Below are 20,032 nucleotides of genomic sequence, written 5' to 3' on the forward strand. Positions count from 1 at the left end.
CCACTGATGTGAGTGTGGCTGAGGTCCACTCATGTTGGTATATGTCCATTGTGCATTGTGTATGCCATTTCGGTTCATAGCATTGCGTATGCTAGGTCGCATATTAGAGCATTGTGTATGCCATTTCATAGCATTGTGTATGCTAGGTTGTATGTTAGTCGCATTGTGTATGCCATCTCATTTGCATCGTGTTTGGGATAGGAGTTAGCCCAAGCACGGGAAACGAGGTACGTTTCGTACTCAGAGTGACGAAACGTGTCTCAATTCCCTGTCACCGACACTCCGGATTACCCATGATGGAGTTTAGATATTGTTGTGTTTTCATATGCATTCATTTCATATTGAGTCGTGCAATTCGACTCCTCAGCCATCATGCATCGATATGCGTGATTGGTGGCACGAGGATCGAGGACTACACTCCCTGAAGAGTAGTCATGCATACATATGTGAAAATATTTTGCCATGCCCCTTTGTTGCTCTCTGTTGTAGTAAATCAGAAATCAGCGGTCTTCTGGAGCGTTGCGCAATATTCCAAGAACAATTGCAAACAGAGGCAAATTGGGGCATCGTAATGGATTTCTGCGCAAGGCAACTCAAGCATGCATCATTTATCATTTGGAACAGAGCTGAGGCGGTCCATGGATTTGCGTGCTAATTTACTTGCTTTCCTAGATTAATTTGTTAATTAATTAGGATTTTGTATTTATTCGGACTGTACTATTTATTCGGACTGTATATTATTTATTCGGACCCTCCGAGCGAGGACACAATTGTAATAAGTGTGCGTGCGTGTGGTGTATGTCTTCCAACCTCACGTCTTTCTCCCTTTTATTTACCAGCTTATGATGGTTAGATTAGGGCATGTTTCAATTAGCATACTTATTCTTGCATGTTTGCATCATTCATCTGTATTGCATGCACCGGGCTCGGCGCATCATACTAACTGCATTGTATTTCAATTTCGAGTTGGATACATGTTAGCTGTAGCATTTCACATGCCATCTTTAGAATAGCCGAGCCTACTATAGTTGCATTCCTACGTGTGTTGCATTAGGCATTTCTGTATAGTTAGGATCATGCATGGATTTCTAACATAGCTTTTGTTTTGGCTTGGAGTACTCAGTAAGTTTTATGCTTTAGCATCCTTGCATGCGTGTAAGTGACTGCCATGATAGTATGCTTACCATGAGGCTAATTGCTTATGTGATATACCTGCCTGAATGCCTGTGGGTGAAGGTTGGGTTATTTAGATTGGAACAACTCATCGACTGCGAGTTTTCAGCCCACTAGATAGTGGCAACTCATCATGTTTTCTAAGCCCACCTGAGGGTGGCAAATCCACGTTTCAGCCTACTTGCGGGTAGCACCATCAAACCATTTTCAAAAACAAACATGAGATGTTTCGTTCTAATTTAGGCAATCCAGTCTATACTTGTATGCTGTGCGCATCACATAGTAAATCTAGGCTAATAACCGGAATAAGAACGCATAATGTTTTCAAAACTAGATATCATGGTTAGTAGAGGCCGATCTTTGATCGGGCGAGCGGGGCTGCTCACGAAGTGACCTTCCCCAATCGTACCCAAGTTCCCGAGCCGTGGCAACTTTGGTGATGACGGATACGTGGCCTTAGGCAACAAGTCGGGGTTTCCTAAATTCCCCCAAAATAAAAATTTAGGTGGCGACTCTGTATCTGACAAAGTAGTCCATGTTTGGCACTTCTTTCAAAAAAAATCTGTTTTCAAAAATGATTTGCCGGATTTGGACTCTTTGATGACTCATTGGTCTTGCATTGCACTCCGCAAGATTAGATACAAGACCGTGACATTTGAGTCCGAACTGTAGTGAGACCCGAGGGCGCGTCTACAGTTGTTTGATTGCATTTCTATTTGTTAGTCATTAAATGATCTGTTCCTGTTTTAATCTTGAATTGCGAATTGAAGGTCTTATCGGCGATCGAACCAGAAATTGATTAGTGCTATATGCTTATTAGAATTTTATTTGATTTTATGATAGGTTTAATTAAAATTTGATTTGAGATGATTAAATTAGATTAAATAATGTTGATTTACATTAGTTTGATTATTTACATAATTACCACTTAGTGGCTTGACTCTAGACCATCCCTTTCCTACTTCATTCAAGTTTGTTATATCATCCATTTCATCTTTTGAGACCAAACCGAGAAAGAGAGGGAGAGTAAGAGTATATTGGTTTCATTGAGAATTTGGCTTGGAGAATTAGAGGGATTGAAGAGAGATTGCATAATTGAGCTTGTATACCTTGAATTCAAGACCTAAGGTAGAGATTTGATCCTCTCATTTGTGAATTTAAGTTGTATCTTGCATGGATCATGGGAAATTTGGAGCTTAAAGTCAAGAATTAGTTTAAAGTGTTGAGTTGAGAGTGAATTCATGCATGCATGTCCTTATTTTGGAATTTAAGGTTGTTTTTCATGGAATTCCCACATGCATGTCCATATTATAACATTTTGTTGTTGTTTTTCATGAAATTCTTGCATGCATGGCCATATCATGGTTGTATTCTAGGAACTCACCATGTTTTTCTATCAAATTGCCAATTTAATCTTGGTTTGAAGTGTTGGGATTCAAGGGAGATCATGCATGTTGTATTTAAGCTTTGTTCTTGAAGTTATGGTTGATTTTGTGTTCAATTGGCTTACCTTTGGGCTTGATTTTACAAATGATCTTCACAAACATGTTGTACTATGAGTTTCCAAGAGTTTTTCCAGAAAATTAGCCCAAGGCGAGCGAATTTGAAGCTTTAAAAGTTGAGTTTTGAGCTTGAGGATCAATCTGGAAATTCCAGATTTTGGATCCACGCTCGAGCGGGGGACTTCACGCTCGAGCGTACACTCTGAGTACATGCACTTCCGCTCGAGCGTGGAAAGTCACGATCGAGCGTGAAATACATATGCCCAGAAGTTCATGTGTTTTGCAGTCCGCTCGAGCAAGAGAATTCACGCTCGAGTGAGGACCTGAGTCTCACGCTCGAGCGTAGGTCGAGCGCCCATCCAATGTGAAAATCGCACATCCAATACTTTTCTTGAATTTGCAGTCCGCTCGAGCGGGAAAAGTCACGCTCGAGCGGAGCTCTTTTGTCTGCATGTCCGCTCGAGCGTAGAAAGATACGCTCGGGCGTGGACCCCTGTTTCAGCAAATTTTGTAAAGTGTTTTAAAGTACATCTTTGCATCCTCATTCCATCCTAGGCATTCCTAGGCCTAGTTTAAGGCATCTTAACACACCAAGTCGAGTTAAGGGGCTAAGTTATTGATTTCCTAGTGTGTAACTTAGCGTGTGCTCATTCTATTACTGTGTAGGGTTGGCATCCAAGGACGCTCATTAGTTTGTCTGTAGCCCGAAACTCTGTGAGTAACAATGTTGTAAAGATACGTTCAATTATATCTATTTTTGAACGAATGACCGTACTGTTTTCTGAAATGACAATGCTTACTGAATGAATGTTTGTCCTACTTTTATGAACTGTACTCGTGGTATCCATAGCAACTTACTGTTACTGCTACTGTTACAGAGATCTCTGTCAGTTCCCATGTTGGAACCACTACTGTATACTGTTATGATGGCCATCAACTGACTGTTCGGTCTGTTAAGACCTACTGTACTGTTTTGCTATTGGATGTACCACATATGACTGCTATGGTTTCTAAATGACTGATATGACTGTTTAATTATTGAAAGAACATTCATTCTTAACCTCTTTACACAACTGTTATTCACTGGGTTTTAGCTCACTGTTTATATATATATGTAGGTGTCCAGGCACCGGACCGGAGCTAGGAGCATCGGGTTAGCTCTCGTTTTGTCAAGCCAACCGTTGTGCCTCACTGAGAGGTTCCAAGTTTGTCAAGCCAAGACTACCTTTGGGGTGTTTTAGACTCGCCCTTTTTGTCTTTGTTTCGTACTGATTGAATAAAACTAGACTGTACAGTTATGGTTAGGGATTTGGTCCCTAACCTGGATGTTTGTGTATATGTTGTAACTATGTTTTGGTAATGAATGTGCATATGTTCAGGAAAGTCTTTTTGGCATACAAAATGTCACAGCTCATTGGACATCTTTATTTACTGTTTTGGCTTCCGCTAGCCCCTGTACTCTGTATTATTGTCTCTACTGTTAAGCAGGCCTTTGGTAATCACTGATTACTGGCCGGTTGCGATGCTTAAATCCATAAGGACCGGTTTGGGTCGTGACAGAGTGGTATCAGAGCGATACTAAAGCATGAGTTATACCGCACACACGTGTCCAAATGAGCTATAGGATGTCTTAGAAAAGTGAATAGAGCATTATATGAGTATTGAAAAAGTGTGTGTGGCCATGACATGAATATATGTGCTAATGTGCTAATGTGTTTAAGTAAGCAATTCCTATGTTTATTATTACTCTATTGTATATAGTGAAATGGACAATGCAGGAACAGTCGATGAAACGGAATCGTCTGATGCCAGAATGGCAAGACTAGAAAGAACAGTTGAACTGTTGACCAAAGCTTTAAGGCAACAACAGAACCAACAGCCCCCACCTCCTCCTGTACAACCCGAATAGAATGTTAATGATGATATAATTGTTCTGACACAGAAGTTCAGCAAAATAAAACCACCATTATTCCAGGAAGGCCTTGAACCACTAAAGGCCGAAGCATGGGTTCTTGAAACTGAGAAATTATTTGAAGTGTTTCCGCGTTCGAAGCACATAAGGTGTTACTGGCTACCTTTATTTTACAAGAAAAGCTAGGCGGTGGTGGATGCTTGTCCGTGATGCAAATACTGTCATGACTTGAGCTCAGTTTAAAGAGTCCTTCTTTGAGAAATACTTTCCCCAGTGTGTCCGGGATCGTAAAGTGACTGAATTTGAACAGTTGAAATAGGGCACCATGTCAGTAGCAGAGTACAAATCGAAGTTCACTGAACTCGCCAGATATGCACCACACATGGTGGACACCGATTATAAAAAGGCCAGAAAGTTTGAAGGCGGGCTTAATGTTGAGATACTTGACCGAATTAATGTTTTGAAATTGCTTAAATATGTGGATGTCCTCGACCGAGAAATAATAGCTGAGTCGAATATTGAAGCACTGAAACAAACTGAAACACCCGCGACCGAGTGGCGCGGTAAGAGACGGGGCTTTAAGTTTAAGAAAGGCCGGAATAGCTCATCGAATAAAAAGTAGAATACTGGGTCAATGAATAGTTCTAGTCAGGGAAGTGGTTCCATACCACCATGCTCTGAATGTGGGAAAAGGCATAAGGGGTTTGCTACAAAATCTCGGGCGCTTGTTACAGGGGTGGCAAGGTAGACCACATGGTCAAAGATTGCTCTTCCACTTCTCAAGGCGCTGGTAAAGCTGCAGCTAGCGCCGCAGTATCAACTGCTCCACCGAAACCCAACCCCAAAACTACTGGAAAAGAGCCTTTAAGGCAAGGCCGGGTATTTGCACTCGTGCCGGGAGATGTGCAGAATACCGACACAGTTGTGTCAGGTACATTCTCAATTTAAGACACCTGAAAGGTACACTTATTTAAGACACCTGAAAGGTACACTCATCCACAATGTTCATGAATTTCTCACTTTTTTATTTTTATTTTTTTTAAGCGTACGATTTAATGTGCCAATTTTGAAAATTATTTATGTAATAATCAATTGAAAATCAAGAGAAATAAAATATCTCTCTATCAGACGCAAACACATGCATACAAATTAAAAAATTCAAAAAATTGTAAAGTTTTCATAATTGTGAAAATTTCACAAATTTTTAATTTTGTTTTATTATAAGTAATTCCATAATTGATATTAATATTTTTTAAATTTTGACAAATAAATTTCAAAATATTAATTTTATCAAAATTAGATGTGCAAAAATAAAGACATTAAATTTGCACCAGGCAAACTACGAAAGTCACGTTCTCAAACTTTAACTAAGAGTAATTTTTTTTTTTTTTTTAAATGGCAACAATTTAAAAATAAGATTTTAAAGGTTAAAACTTGGGATTAAATGTTAAGCTCACATAAGTGCTTACTTTTACGAGTGTGTAAACATTACACACTTGATTGTATAACTAAATTAATTTTTGAAGATAAACCAGACCTTCATGCGTTTTCAAAGAGGAGAGATAATTCGAAAAGTTCTGAATTGAGGAATTGGACAACTCAAATTTGACATTGTAAATTTTGGAGTAATTTGGAAACTTTGTAAAAAGTCAATTTTTTAGTTTTTTTTCAAGTTCTCCCAAAAAAATTACAAAAAAACACCAAAACATTCAGTTTTTTTGCCCAAAAAATATAAAAAAAAGTTAAAAAGTCAAAAAATTAAAAAATTAATTTTTTATCAACTTTCCAAAAACCCTTTTATTGTTAAAATATTTACCGCTCTCTACCCATCCTTTTGAGATTCTAAACAACAATGCAAAAATAATTTAATAAGTGAATACATATGAATAATATAATAAGGGTTGGTTTGAGATATTTTAAATAAATAAATATTTTTAATTTTTTATAAAAAAAATATATAGAAAAATATAAAGAAGATATTAATTGATGTTACTTAAATAAATATATTTAATAAAAAATAAAAATAAAAATAAAAAAACGCGTACTTATACCGACCCAAAAAAAAAAAAAGAAGAAGCGCACTCAAGTTTGTGGTCATTATCACCGACATCTATCTATCTGCAAACAAACTAACCCAACTGGCACCATCTTTTGTTTCCATTCTATCAGATTCGTAACCTTAATTAATGTTCTTTTTATTTACTTTCTCCCGAGGACTGGCAAGCACGTACAATTTTATGAAAAATGTTTGAGGTTTAAAATTATTTGGCTCGAAATTAGCTCGGAATTTAAAATAATGTCGTTTTGAATTTTTTTACCGGTAACATGTAATAAAAATTTTTTACTAGTGAGATATATTACAATTCTCTTACTGGTAAGATAATCCAAAACGACGTCGTTTTAGATTCGGAACAAATTCGAGCTTGAAATGTTCGGACCCTGTAGCAGCGTTGCAATTTTATTCCTAAAACACGTTGAAAATAATACTCGATTCACTATCGTCCCTCATCATTTTCTCAACTATGGTATTAGGCCTGGTAGAGTTTATAAGTTGTTTATTTTAACTTTTATTTTAATTTAAGTTAAAATATTATATTTGGTGTAGTTTAAGTTAATCAGTTTATATTTCTCAGCTTATCTCAAAAGTTGGTCAGCGGATGCTTGTATTTTTAACTTAAGCGCACAGCTAGTGTGAGGGGTTAAAATTACTTAAATGCTCTCGTCAATACCCAAATATTAATATTGATATTAATTAAAAAAATAAAAAATTGTATATTTCTGAAGAAAAAGAAAAAAATCAATATTAATTGAAAAATAAATATTAATTGGTATTAATTATTAATAAATTCATATTGTATATTTTTATATTAATTAAAAAATAAAAAGTTGTATATTTCGGAAGAAAAAGAAAAAAAATCAATATTAATTGGTATTAATTATTAATAAATTAATATTGTATACTTTTGTAATGAATTAATTATTAATTGATACTAATTAATAACAATTGTTGATTATTAATATTAATTGATACTAATAAAAATTAAATATTAATATTAATTTATACTAATAATTAACTTTAGTATTAATTTAGACTAATTAAGCCATTAATTGATACTAATTAATAATTTTAGTATTAATTGATACTAATTAAGCAATTAATTGATACTAATTAATTTATTATGAAAAATAATTGTGACAATAATACTTCCATTACATTTTTAGCAAATGTATCAATTTTTATATTAATTGATACTAATTAATACTAATTATATTAACTTTTATTAATGAAATATTTTTTTTAAAATTAAAACTAAAAAAATGACAAAATAATCATTTTTACATCATATATGGGCAGAAAGGACAATTATACAGTAAAAAGTTATTTTACAGCTTATTAACCAAACACTACTCTGTTGCTTAAATCCATAATTCCACGGCTGCACCAAATAGGTTAACAGCTTATGTTCACAGCTATAAGCTATAATCTGTTAAGTTATAATTTATAATCACTTTTCCACAACTCTACTAAACGGGACCATTACAATGTATTTTAATCTAAACAAAATAATGTTGGTGATTTTAATTTTATACTCTAGGATATTTGGTGCAGTTTAGGCATTATTATTAATATTACTATTTTAAAGAATTTAGTGAAATTTCCACTTACAACTTAAAAAGTAGAAATAATTTAAATAAGTTAAAAATAAATATCATTTTATTTTTTTCTCAATAATTAGTTTTTTTATTTTTATTTTTTATTTTTATGTTCATTATATTTCATAAATTGCAAGAAAAACTGCACCAAACTCTTTTGCTTAAATTTCTGAAATTAAAAAAAAAAATTATAATCCATAAATTGTACAAAACAGAATCTATGCAATTGATTTACAAATAAGATCTTTGCAATTTTACTTCTATTTATATTATTTTATTTGATATGAATGGATTAATCAATGTGTCGTGTGGTCCCAACTAAAATAACATAAATTTGGTTCACGGGAACCCAATTTCAATTAACTATGGGCCGCCTTGAGAGAACATTGTTAAAAAGAAAAAATTATACAAGAATCTCGGTAGATCACGTGGTCATATTCTATTTATCAATCATTATTCATTATGTCCCTCATATATTTCAATCACCAACATAAATAATTAATATTTCACATTCTCTACCATTCATACTTTCATGGAGCACACGTGGCCGACCCGAATTACAGAATAATTAGTCGTAAAAAAGTATCCAATTTCGTAGGGGTTGTCAAAAAGAATTAGTTGATATCCGTAAGAAGAGTGGTACTATATTTCCTAATATATCTCTCTTATTTTGATTTTTAATGAAATAGAAGAGTGAGATAGAAAAAGGAAGGATGAGGAGCGATGAGTGAAGTCCATTCTACATCATGAAGAGTTGATTAAAAGTGCTCAATTAGTATTTTCAAATATTTTTTAAGTAGAAATTAGATGGTTATGTCACAAATTAATTCTAAAACAATAATATCTATAAAATAAAGTAGAAATGTGACATACGCACAAACTTAGACTGAAGGGTTCAATCCGTTAACACACATTACTTGGCTATGACATAATTGAGGAATCAAATCCATCCATTGTTGAAGCAGAGGGATAATTACGGATTGTAGAAACTTTTCCCAATCAAAGCCTTAGATTGACATGTACTAACAACCCTTTCAATTCACATTTTCGAGGCAACATAATCAATGAGTTGGAGAAGAAAAACAATAAACTATTTAGGCCATGTTTTTTCCTTTCGATTAATGTTATATATATCATTTTTTTAATATTCAATTTATTACATGTTGTGTTATTATTCTATTAATAATAAACATAAATTGTGAAACCCATTAAAACTAATACAACAATCACACATAATGATAGATCAAATATGATGAAAACCATGTGGTTTAAAGGGCAAACAAGATGTTCATATAGAATTTGTAGAACAGAGGATCTCGCTTACTATAATTGTAGGGACAATTACAATAAATAAATAAATAAAGTTTGAGTCATTTAACAAAATAAATTTTTTATTTTTAATTTTATTAATTTAAATCCTAATCTTTTAATTTATTTTCAATCTAAACCATTCGTCTATTTTTATTAAGTAAAACTAATGAAAAAAAATTATATTTTAATCGTTAAACTCAATGTAAGTATATAATTTTTTTTTCATTGAGTTTAATGACTAAAATATCATTTTCGGTACTTAACGAAAATAAACAATTAGTTTAAATTGAAAACAAATAAAAAATTTAAAATTTAAATTGACAAAATAAAAAAAATCATAATTTATTATCATTTATCAGTTATGCTAGCATCTCTCATTCAAATAATTAAAAAAAAAAAGAGTAAAATAATATCTCTCATATACAAAAGGAGCCTTAATATTATCAATTTACACATCGTTTAATCTGTCGATCAAGATTAGAAAGTCTCTTTATATCTCTCTCATGACAAGTTCTATCCTCAGTATTATTTTTTACAGTACTGATGATTTAGAGTTCTAAAAGTAAAGCTTTAAACAAAGCTCCAATGTATTGGCACTTTCAAAAAATAAAAATAAAAAAATCAAACCAAAACATCAGTGCCACATCATTGTTACTCTAGAAGGCTGAAACATTTTTCTATTTTCTATCATCCTTTCGGTCTTAACAAAAGGCAAATATATTATTTCTTTATATCTCTCGCTTTTATACTCTTAAAAAGTGACCTCCCTAATTGGGAAAAAGTTGAGCATAACACACCTCACAACAATTGGTTCCAAAAAAAAAAAAAAAAAAAAACACACCCCACAACAAAAAGGTATGCATATTTTATTTTGTTGTCATTAATTCATATCAAAATATGAATTTGTAGCAAATTAAAATAAACAACACGGCTAACATATGAATTTGTTTAACTTGAATTTGTTCGAATAAGTCTCTTCTTGAGAAGAGTCGCGAGTCTTTTCATTCGGATAAATTCAAACTAAATAAATTTTGTAAATGAATCATTAATCTAAAACAAAACAATCCACCTCGTTATATCGCTCTCCCTCTTCTCCATTTACAGCGAAATTTTTATCTTTGCTGCAGAAAGTAATCATCCCTTTTTAATTTATTATCAAATTTATAATTACAATTATTTCATTCTTTTAGTATATTGTGTTTTCTTTTCTAAAAAAATATGAAATCTTACATGATTTGATTTGTTTATTATCAAAAATATTTCAAAAATGCTATGGATCATGACATATTTATCCTTTTTTTTTTTTTTTTGGGTGGTAGAGTGAATGTATGGTGAAGATTGAATTATTGTAGTGTGGGATTCACACATAAAAGAAATCTAAGTTATTGATTTGAAATTTTAGATAATTTTGAATTTTTATGTTTGGGTCCGTAGCATTACTCAAAATATTTTAATTGTGAAGTTTAAGGATATTGGGTGACTATCAAGCAAGCAAATTAAAATTAAATTTAAAACTAAAATAAATAAAATTATTTTGATTGTGAATATTATGAATTTTAAATAAAATTATAGTATTAAAAAATAAAAATAACAGTATAAAAATTTATGAAAGGCCAATTTTTCTTTTGAAAGTCTCAAATAAGCTTGAGTGGCCTTTGCACATCATGAAATCCGATGAGCTAATCATGAATCTTTTGTATCAAAAATTTCTGGTTTTATGCACTCAATGTACTTTCAACTATATGGTGTTGTAAAGATCTCAAAATAGATGGATTTCGAGGTAAAATGGTGATTAGAAAACATTAGGAATTTTGTTAACATGTGTTATTGGGACGCATATTAAGAATTTTAAAAAGATTATATATTTTGCATGAATGTGAATGCAATAATAAAAAAAGTTAGGAAAATGTTAACAAATCACTGCTGGAAATCAGGGTTTTAGCGGCGTTCAGGTTTAAAAAACGCCTTCAAATCCTTTTGTGGCGTTTAACACCAAACGCCGAAGATGCGGCCGTCGCTATAACTTTATGGCGCTTTAGAAACGTCGCTATATTACTATAGGCGGCGTTTAAAACGTTGCCAAATGTCCTACTAACACCACCGTGATGTCATTAGTGACGTAGGCACACCTGTAGACCTTTACATGGCGTTTTCATAAACGCCGTTAATTCTGCTAATTCAAACCGTTATCTCCCAATTCATATTCAAACCCAACGGTATTATCTCCCAATTCAAAATACCCAACGGTAAGATATGACGTCATGCTGACATTTTTAGTGGCATTTAAAAAAGCCGTGGAAGATTTTTTTTTTTTTTTTTTAAATTTGAAATTGTGGTAATTTATTTCTTTGCTTGTTTAAATTTAAACTGTGACAGTTACAATAAAAGTAAACCGAATCTACTCCATATAAATAACAAACAAACAAGAGCACCACTGATTCTCATTCAACTTGAATAACAATAAAGATCAAATGAGAAGGAAAAAACAACAAAAAAACTAGTATTAGAACCAAATCATGACCTGTTCCGCATCAGATTAAAAACTAGTTATGAATTAGTGGTTTGTTGCATCAACCAAACATGCATTAACTAGTTGTGATTGTAAAAATTCATGAATATACAATCATCAAAAAGAAAACAAAAAGAATTTGTTGCTTGAACCCCAAGCTCCACCAACCCTTGTACCTTTGTCACGAGTTATCGTACTCCTGGTAAGAAACAGTAAGAGAGAAATATCAGATAAGTTGGTTATATTCATTTAAACAATCAAATGCACAACTAAGCAGAATACTCAAAATACATTATAGAAATATTGCAAGACTGTTTGTAAGAGAAAAATATCAGATAAGCTGGTTATGTCCATTTCTTAAATCGATTCGAATTAATGCTTGTAAGAACCTCAAATCCTTGCCAGATGCCATGCATAGCAGCAACAATAATGAATTCAAAAATCTCAGCCTAGTGGACATAAGAGGTTGTGAAAACATGGAGTCCCTTCATGAAGGTTGGTTCCGGTTCGCCACATCGAATCTGAGACTTGCTTATCTACGACTGCAAAAAGCTCGAGGCCCTACCATACAACCTCAGTTCTCTTCAAGTGCTGAAAGTATGGAAATCCCCTACAGGAATTGTCTCAAATTGGAGTTCTCTGACGAACCTCAGTTCACTTAACATCGACACGATCATGATCAGTAAGCCCCCATCAGAGTGGGGTTTGCACAGATTACCCTCTCTTAGAAACCTCCTTCTTAATGGTTCAACAGATTGCCCACCCCTTTGACTGCAACCTCTCTGTCAACATTTTTGAAACATCATCTTGATACAATCTTATACAAAGAATTGTTTCCAAGTCTCAATACAACTTCTCATATCTTAATATAGCCTATATCATTTTTTCAATTCAAAAAATTGAACAAGAATCTTTCAATTCAGAAGATTTTTTAGATTTTCAAATTAAATTATGCAGAGAGAATAAAAACAATCACATGATATTAATTTAATGAAATAAGGTGCTAAAACAATTTCATATCATATAAGGCCTTGATTCATAATAGCTGGCATGACACTTTGTACCACATTACAGTCAATAATACAAATGACTAAAATATGATTTAGCCTCCGTTTGGGAAGTGGGTTGATTTTTTGACTTTTTAACTTGGGGCTAAAAAGCCTGGTTTGGGAAGGGCTTTTTGGTTTTTTTGACTTTTTTTGTGAGAGATGAGTGTAATGATTATGGATTGGATTTGATATTTTGTTTTTTGTGGCTAAAATATCCTCTTTTTTTTTTTTTGTGTGGCTATTTTTTTTTGTGGCTAAAATATCCTCCTGTTTCGCTGAGACCGAGCTGAATCTCTGAATCACAGAGCTGAACTGACAGAGATAATTAAGGTTTAGACAACAGAGAGAGAGAGAGAGAGAGAGAGAGAGAGTCGCTCACTGATCTGAATCGATTTTGAGAGAGAACTTCGAAATGGCTCTGATGAATCACCGATGTAAGCTCTTGGAAATGGCTCTGATGAACGCTCACAAGTTTGCTGTCACCGATGTGAATCGATTTCGATTTTGAGAGAGAGAGAGAGAGAGAAAGCGCGAGCGAGAGTGAGAGCGAGAGAGTGAGAGTCAGATTCAAAATAAAGGTGAAGGAGGGAGAGGGAGCGTGTGGGACAAAACCATTTCAAGGCGTTTATAAACGTCTTCTATTCATGAAACGGTGTCGTTTTGATTAGAGAAAAATGCGACGTTTATGAAACGCCGTTAAATATTACAAACAGTGACGTTTTAAAAAACGCCGTTAAAAATACGTCTCCAAAACTGATATTTCCTGTAGTGAATGCTCCATGAATATTGTTAAATGTTGAAAAATACGTAGAAGTGCTCTAAAAACATAAATTAAGTCAAATAAAGAACAAAAATTTGGGATAGAGAAGATTGCGTGACAAGCCACACCCCCACCAGACAACAATAGTCATTAAATTTGGGAGAGAATTAGGCCATTACGACGACATACAGCTGTGCCATTTACAAGCAATAAAATGAGAACACCTTGAATTCCTGGTTAGCCTTCGGTCATATTTGTCGGCGGTTCAATGCATTGGGGTGGCTGAGTTAGTCATAGTTAGTTTAGAGAAAGTCCAAAAATTTTGAGTGAGAGTTCTAACCGTATTTGAAAGTGATAGTTTTTTTATTTTTTATTTTTTAGGGTTCTTTTTTCAGCTATAAGTTGGTGATTGGAGGAGTGAGAATAATAGCTCTACAGAAACTTGAATAGATCCCATTGATTGAGAGAAAAGGGAAGAGAAAAACTTGAATGCACAAGAAAACACACTCTCTCTCTTTGGTGCTATTATGCTACTCTCTTGTGGGATTTGTTTTTCTATCTACATGTATTAACAACATATTGATGTTGTCTTCAACTAGCAATTTTAGGCTAGTATAATTGGAATTTGGATTGTTTTGTTATTGGGGAAAAAAACGCTGTAGAGAAAGAAACACCAGAAGTAGAGGAGAGAGAGAGAGAGAGAGAGAGAGAGAGAGAGAGTGTAGATAGCATGGTTGCAACCTTGTCTGCTTGGCCCTGGGAGATATTGGGCCCATTCAAGGTAAATGGAAGCTGCTATATGACCTATCTATCTTTCTATGCCTTCATTCCTTCTGTGTTCATTTTCATGCCCATGATTATTTCATCCCCTCCCCCAACCAAAAATAAAAATAAAAATAAAAATCCAATTTGCTGTTGCTTATTGATATTAGTTCTTAATGATATGAGATTAGATTTTGCTCTCATTTTGTTTTTTGTTTTTTGTTTTTGTTGCAGTATCTGATATATGGAGCCGTCTTTGCAAAAGTCATATATTCAAGAATGCAAGAGGATAATATCATGAAGGATACATGGTGTCTTCATATTCTAATTATATGTGTACTCAGAGCTTTGATGTATCAGCTATGGACTTCTTACAGTAACACGCTCTTCCTTACCGATAATCGCCGGATTCTACAAGAAGGTGTCGATTTCAAGCAGATTGACAAGGAATGGGAGTGGTAAGTGTTTTTCTTGTTTTTCATGATTTTTAAAATGTTTTTTTTTCTTCTTAAATTAAATGTAATGTAATTAGCTGATTATATATATTTTTCAATTTTGTAAAGGGACAATTTCATAATTCTTCAAGCTCTAATGGGATCCATGGCCTGTTACATATTCCCAGCCCTTTCCAATCTTCCATTGTGGGAATCAAGAAACTTTATTGCTGATATGCTACTCCACATAGGTGTTTCAGAGTCCCTATACTACTGGCTACGTAAATGTTGCCACGATAAAATTTGAGACCTCTAATTAGAAGCGTCACTAATGATGTGGTAGTGGACCTCATTTACTGTCACTGTCAGTGCTTCTTTTTTTTTTTTTTTTTTTTTTTTTTTTTTTTTTTTTTTTTTTTTTTCACCTCATTAGTGGTGTGTTTTGTGCTACCAAATTAGAGGTCCAGCATAACTGAATGTTTCCATGCAAAATATCTTTTGAAAAATGAGTTAGATCTCAAAAAAGAGAGCTCTAATGGAGTATTAATTTATCTTTTTCTTCCTCATATATTTATCTTTTACCTCACTATTTTTTTTTGAATAAAGATTGGGATCCCCTTTCCCCCACCCCGTTTTGATCCTCTTTCTTTTTTGATTGGTCACTTTTTCTTTTTCTTTTTCTTTTTTTTTCTCATCCTTCAATCACTACCCGCCACGTGTGTGTGGAGTGGTGAGGGTTAAAGTTTAAAAGGTCTAAATCACTACTGTTTTTTTTTTTTTTTTTTTTTTTTTTTTTTTTTTTTTTTTTAATATATGTGCGCCAACTCATCAGAGCTCTGTAGCACTGCTCATATCTTTTCACCCATCACCATTCACTCCACCATTCATCTCCACTAGCCCCAACCTTTTACTGGTGAGTCAATACCTCTCCTGCCCATTTAATTTTTGAGTCTTGTTAGCAAGTACAGTTGAAACACAAGAAAAATGTCAAAAAAATATATATACAAGATATTTTTTAATTAATTTCAAAAAACTTTTTTACAAGATATATATACAAGATATTTTTTTTTTATTAATTTCACCTGCTTGAATGATGGGTCAATATTACCTACCTCCCTCATGATTGGTTATTGCAAATCGATGAACCAATCATGGAGATGTGAGACTCTCCGCCAAAAAATTATTTATTGTCACATGGAGAATAAATTTGTTCACACTAAATACACAATACAGACTTTTCTATTGGTTGCTTGATGAGGTGGTTCCACCTCCAACATCAAGTGTAAGGTTCACACATTTGTATAGCGGGTGAACAAATTTGCACTCTTGTTGGCACCCAATAATATTTCCTCTCCATTTGTCTTTTATTTATTTGTCACTATTTTTATGTTTATTTTGTAATGAGTTGGTTGCAGCTGGAAGTGGCACATTTTTGGAGCATCTAATATTAAGTGGTGTAATTGGGATACCAGTATTTGGGAGTTGTGCGATTGGATATGGATCAATATGCATGATCTATGGCTATGTATTGATCTTTGATTTTCTGCGATGTTTGGGTCATTGCAATGTGAAAATTGTTCCCTATCAGTTGTTTGACAGACTTCCCTTCCTCAAATATCTTCTCTATACCCCTACGTAAGTAATATTACTCATCACTGCATGCAACATCCATACCAGCACTCAAATGTACATACATACATACATACATACATACATACATACATACGTAGTTGTATTCTTCATCACCAGGACATGTGTTGGAAATGGTTATAAAATTCTGGATAAAATCAGAATTTTTTACTAAGTTTGGTCTATTTTTTAGGTGGGCGCCGAACGTCGATTTTCGCAGGTCAAAATGGTAACGCGTTCTATGCCGTGGTATATTTGGTTGCTCAAAATCATTACCGAGTGAATGAGAAATTGAAGCCAAAGTGTGCTCCATGGAAATGGAGTTTTGGTGGAAATTCCTTAAGGTTGTAAATTGGGTTGTCCCACAATGATTTGGTGGGAAGTTTTGAATGGGTTTGTAAGGCTTGGGTTTGGTACTGGGAGTGTGCCCCAAGGGGTACCCAAGTATTTTAGAGGAAGAGGTTATGGGCAAAATAGGCTAGACCCATTGGACCCAAAATTCACTATGCGCGCGCCGCCACCACAGCCGCAATCCGGGCGGGCTGGGCTGGGCCTAAATAAACTGGTTTGGTTTTACTGTACATCCAAACAGGGCCCTTCCCGAAATAAACTAGTTTGGTTTGTAACGTATATCCAAACAGAGCCCTTCCCGTGTTTTGTATCAGTTTATATTATGAACCCAACGGATTCAAATCTGTTTGAATTCAAAACCAACAGGTTTCATAGCTGTTCAATTCAAAACCAGCAGCCACCTTTACATCTATAAATAGACTATCCTCCCATTTGGATTTTACTCCAATTTTCATACTCCATCCTCTACTATAAATCTTTGCATTTTGTTCCATTTAATTTCTGAAAGAAAAGAGTGTAAACACTTAGTGTGTTCGTAAGACAAACAATTTGTAGTGCTGCTATTGTTTGTAGTAGATCATTTCATCCTGGGAGATAGACGTCCAAATTCTGAAAGTACCGTGGAGAGGATGAATCTGTCTTAAGGACACAGTGTCAAACACTGGACTTGATCAGATTATAATTCGAAGAAATTAAATCAAGTAAGTTATTTAATTTATTTTCAGTGTTATTATTGTTTATTTAAATTAGATTAATTTTAATTTTGTTTTTGTAACAAAATAAAATCTGTTTTTATTTATTTATTTTTATTTCGAGTTTGATTTTTGTAATCAAACAAATTCTCTCATTTCCTTTATTTCTTTATATTCTGGTTGTTGTTTAGTACACAACAGAATTTAATTTATTTAAATATAGTGAAGATTGTCCTACAATCTTAAGACAGATTCTTATTTTTGGTATCTTCATTGTATTTAATTTTCTATGATTTCATAAGATATATTCTGGTTGGAAAAACAAATAGTGGTTTATGCTATTTGACAGATAGTAGTAATATACTGTCTCTTTCCTTTGACAACTAGCAGTAATACACTGGTGTCATTAACAATTGCATAATATTATTTGGTGTTACAAAAAATTATTTTGGTATTTTATTTTTCTAGTTTTAGTAACAAGGAAAATAAAATTATATTATTTTCTAGTTTTAGTAACAAAGAAAATAAAATTATTTTGTGTTTTAATTTATTTTCTGATTTTGGTAACTAGAAAATTATTTTGTGTTTTTCTGATTTTTGTAATCATATAGTTTTGTGGTATTTTATTTTCTAGTTTCAGTAACAATGAAAATAAAATTATAGTATTTTCTAGTTTTAGTAACACGAAAAATAAAATGATTTTGTGTTATAATTTATCTTCTGATTTTAGTAACTAGAAAATTAATTTGTGGTTTATTTTTCTGATTTTTTGTAATCAGATATTATTTTAGTATTTTATTTTACTAGTTTAAATAACAAGGAAAATAAAATTATTTTATGTTATAATTTATTTTCTGGTTTTAGTAACTAGAAAATTAATTTTGTTAGTTTATCGTAGTTCTTTTGACTCTATCGTAGTACATGGGAGAATTTGTTTCTGGAGTAAAATATTAATTTACAAACAAATTTCATTTTTATTACAAAGAAACCTTTGTGGCAAGTTTAGTTTCTTTATTGATTTTTTGAATCATTTTTAAATTTCTGTGTGTGGATCTGTAGTCGTGAATAGTTTCGGCATATGAGTCGGAATAATATATATATATATATATATATATATATTCACAAGGACTTTTGCTTGCATATTTAATTAGTTTATTTATGTACAAATCAAACTTATTAAATGAAGGTATGTTTTGTCATTTTGGAGGTTAAAATTCAAAACGCATTGAATTTTATTTATGAGTTGAGAATCTTTTTATTTTATGATGCAAATTTTGGGATCATGCATGATTAATTTATTTTGTTAATTCATTATTTTTAGTTGATGCGTTTGATATGCATGTATGATGTCAACTCAAGTTATTTCTTAACAAAAATTTCTTGTGATTTGGAATGTTAAATTGATATGTTGATTAATTTGAGTTTTTCCAATCAATTTTGAATGGGTGTTTAAACACCAGAGAAATTTAAACATGAAGATGTATGTAGTTATATCGTTCCATTTAATTGGAAAGTAAATTTAAGAAATCTTTTACCGTTGATTTTTAGTTTATTTTGAATTATGTGACATGAGATGTCATTAATAATTATTTTACTTGCGTAATAGAATTTGTTAAACCATGAACCATTTTATTAATATGGGGGTGTATCTCTTGCATTAGTTGAGATAATTTAATTTTCTTCTGTCACAAATATTTTTATGACAGTGACATTTATTTGTTATTGAGTTGCAAGAATGTATATAATCAAATGAGTTTTTGAATTGTTTGATTCTTAGGCAAAATTTTTTATGGGGATATGATTTTGTCAAAACATTAATTCTGACTTGAGTAGTCATAATTATTTTGATTTTTTCTTGAATTTGTTTTGAAATTTATTGATTTATATTAGAAGTGATAAGGGTAGCGAATATGATGCACCATTAAATGAATTTTGTGCACAACATGACATTATTCACCAAACTACAGCACCTTATTCTCCACAACAAAATGGAATTGTTAAAAGGAATAGTAGAACCCTAAAAGAAATGATGAATGCCATGTTACTAAGTTCAGGTTTACCACAGAACTTATGGGGGAAAGCAATATTGTCTGCTAATTATGTTCTTAATAGAATATCCACAAGAAAACCAACAGCACTCCTTATGAATTGTGGAAAGGTCGACCATCTTCCTACAAATACTTAAAAGTGTGGGGGTGTTTGGAAAAAGTTGAAGTTCCTGTTTCTAAAAAGACTAAGATTGGACCAAAAACAGTAGACTGTGTGTTTATTAGTTATGCTCAGAATAGTAGTGC

At 32.8% G+C, this 20,032-nt stretch overlaps 1 protein-coding gene across 3 annotated transcripts; it reads left to right on the forward strand.

Annotated features, from left to right (window-relative positions):
* The first annotated feature begins 14,187 nt into the window (after positions 1 to 14,187).
* Positions 14,188 to 17,488, forward strand: LOC145803394 (very-long-chain aldehyde decarbonylase CER3-like). 3 transcript variants are annotated; one of them, XM_082896654.1, is made up of 5 exons: positions 14,188 to 14,651; positions 14,867 to 15,090; positions 15,196 to 15,979; positions 16,482 to 16,701; positions 16,889 to 17,488. In XM_082896654.1, the coding sequence occupies exons 1-3, from the start codon at positions 14,601 to 14,603 to the stop codon at positions 15,371 to 15,373; spliced, it is 453 nt and encodes a 150-aa protein (XP_082752780.1). In that variant the 5' UTR covers positions 14,188 to 14,600; the 3' UTR covers positions 15,374 to 15,979; positions 16,482 to 16,701; positions 16,889 to 17,488. The 3 variants fall into 3 exon arrangements, with proteins under 3 accessions (XP_082752780.1, XP_082752779.1, XP_082752781.1); XM_082896653.1 differs by having other exon boundaries at positions 15,196 to 16,701; XM_082896655.1 differs by lacking the exon at positions 15,196 to 15,979.
* The last annotated feature ends 2,544 nt before the right edge of the window (positions 17,489 to 20,032 follow it).

The sequence above is a fragment of the Camellia sinensis genome, chromosome 12 (assembly GCF_055761805.1).
Source record: "Camellia sinensis isolate YWXY chromosome 12, ASM5576180v1, whole genome shotgun sequence".
NCBI lineage: Eukaryota > Viridiplantae > Streptophyta > Magnoliopsida > Ericales > Theaceae > Camellia > Camellia sinensis.

Bases quoted from the DNA above. Each gene is read 5' to 3' on its own strand.
- LOC145803394 (XM_082896653.1), top strand. From the start codon at position 14,601: ATGGTTGCAACCTTGTCTGCTTGGCCCTGGGAGATATTGGGCCCATTC. The intron at 14,652-14,866 runs GTAAATGGAAGC...TTTTTGTTGCAG, and splicing joins AGATATTGGGCCCATTCAAG to TATCTGATATATGGAGCCGT. The intron at 15,091-15,195 runs GTAAGTGTTTTT...AATTTTGTAAAG, and splicing joins ATTGACAAGGAATGGGAGTG to GGACAATTTCATAATTCTTC.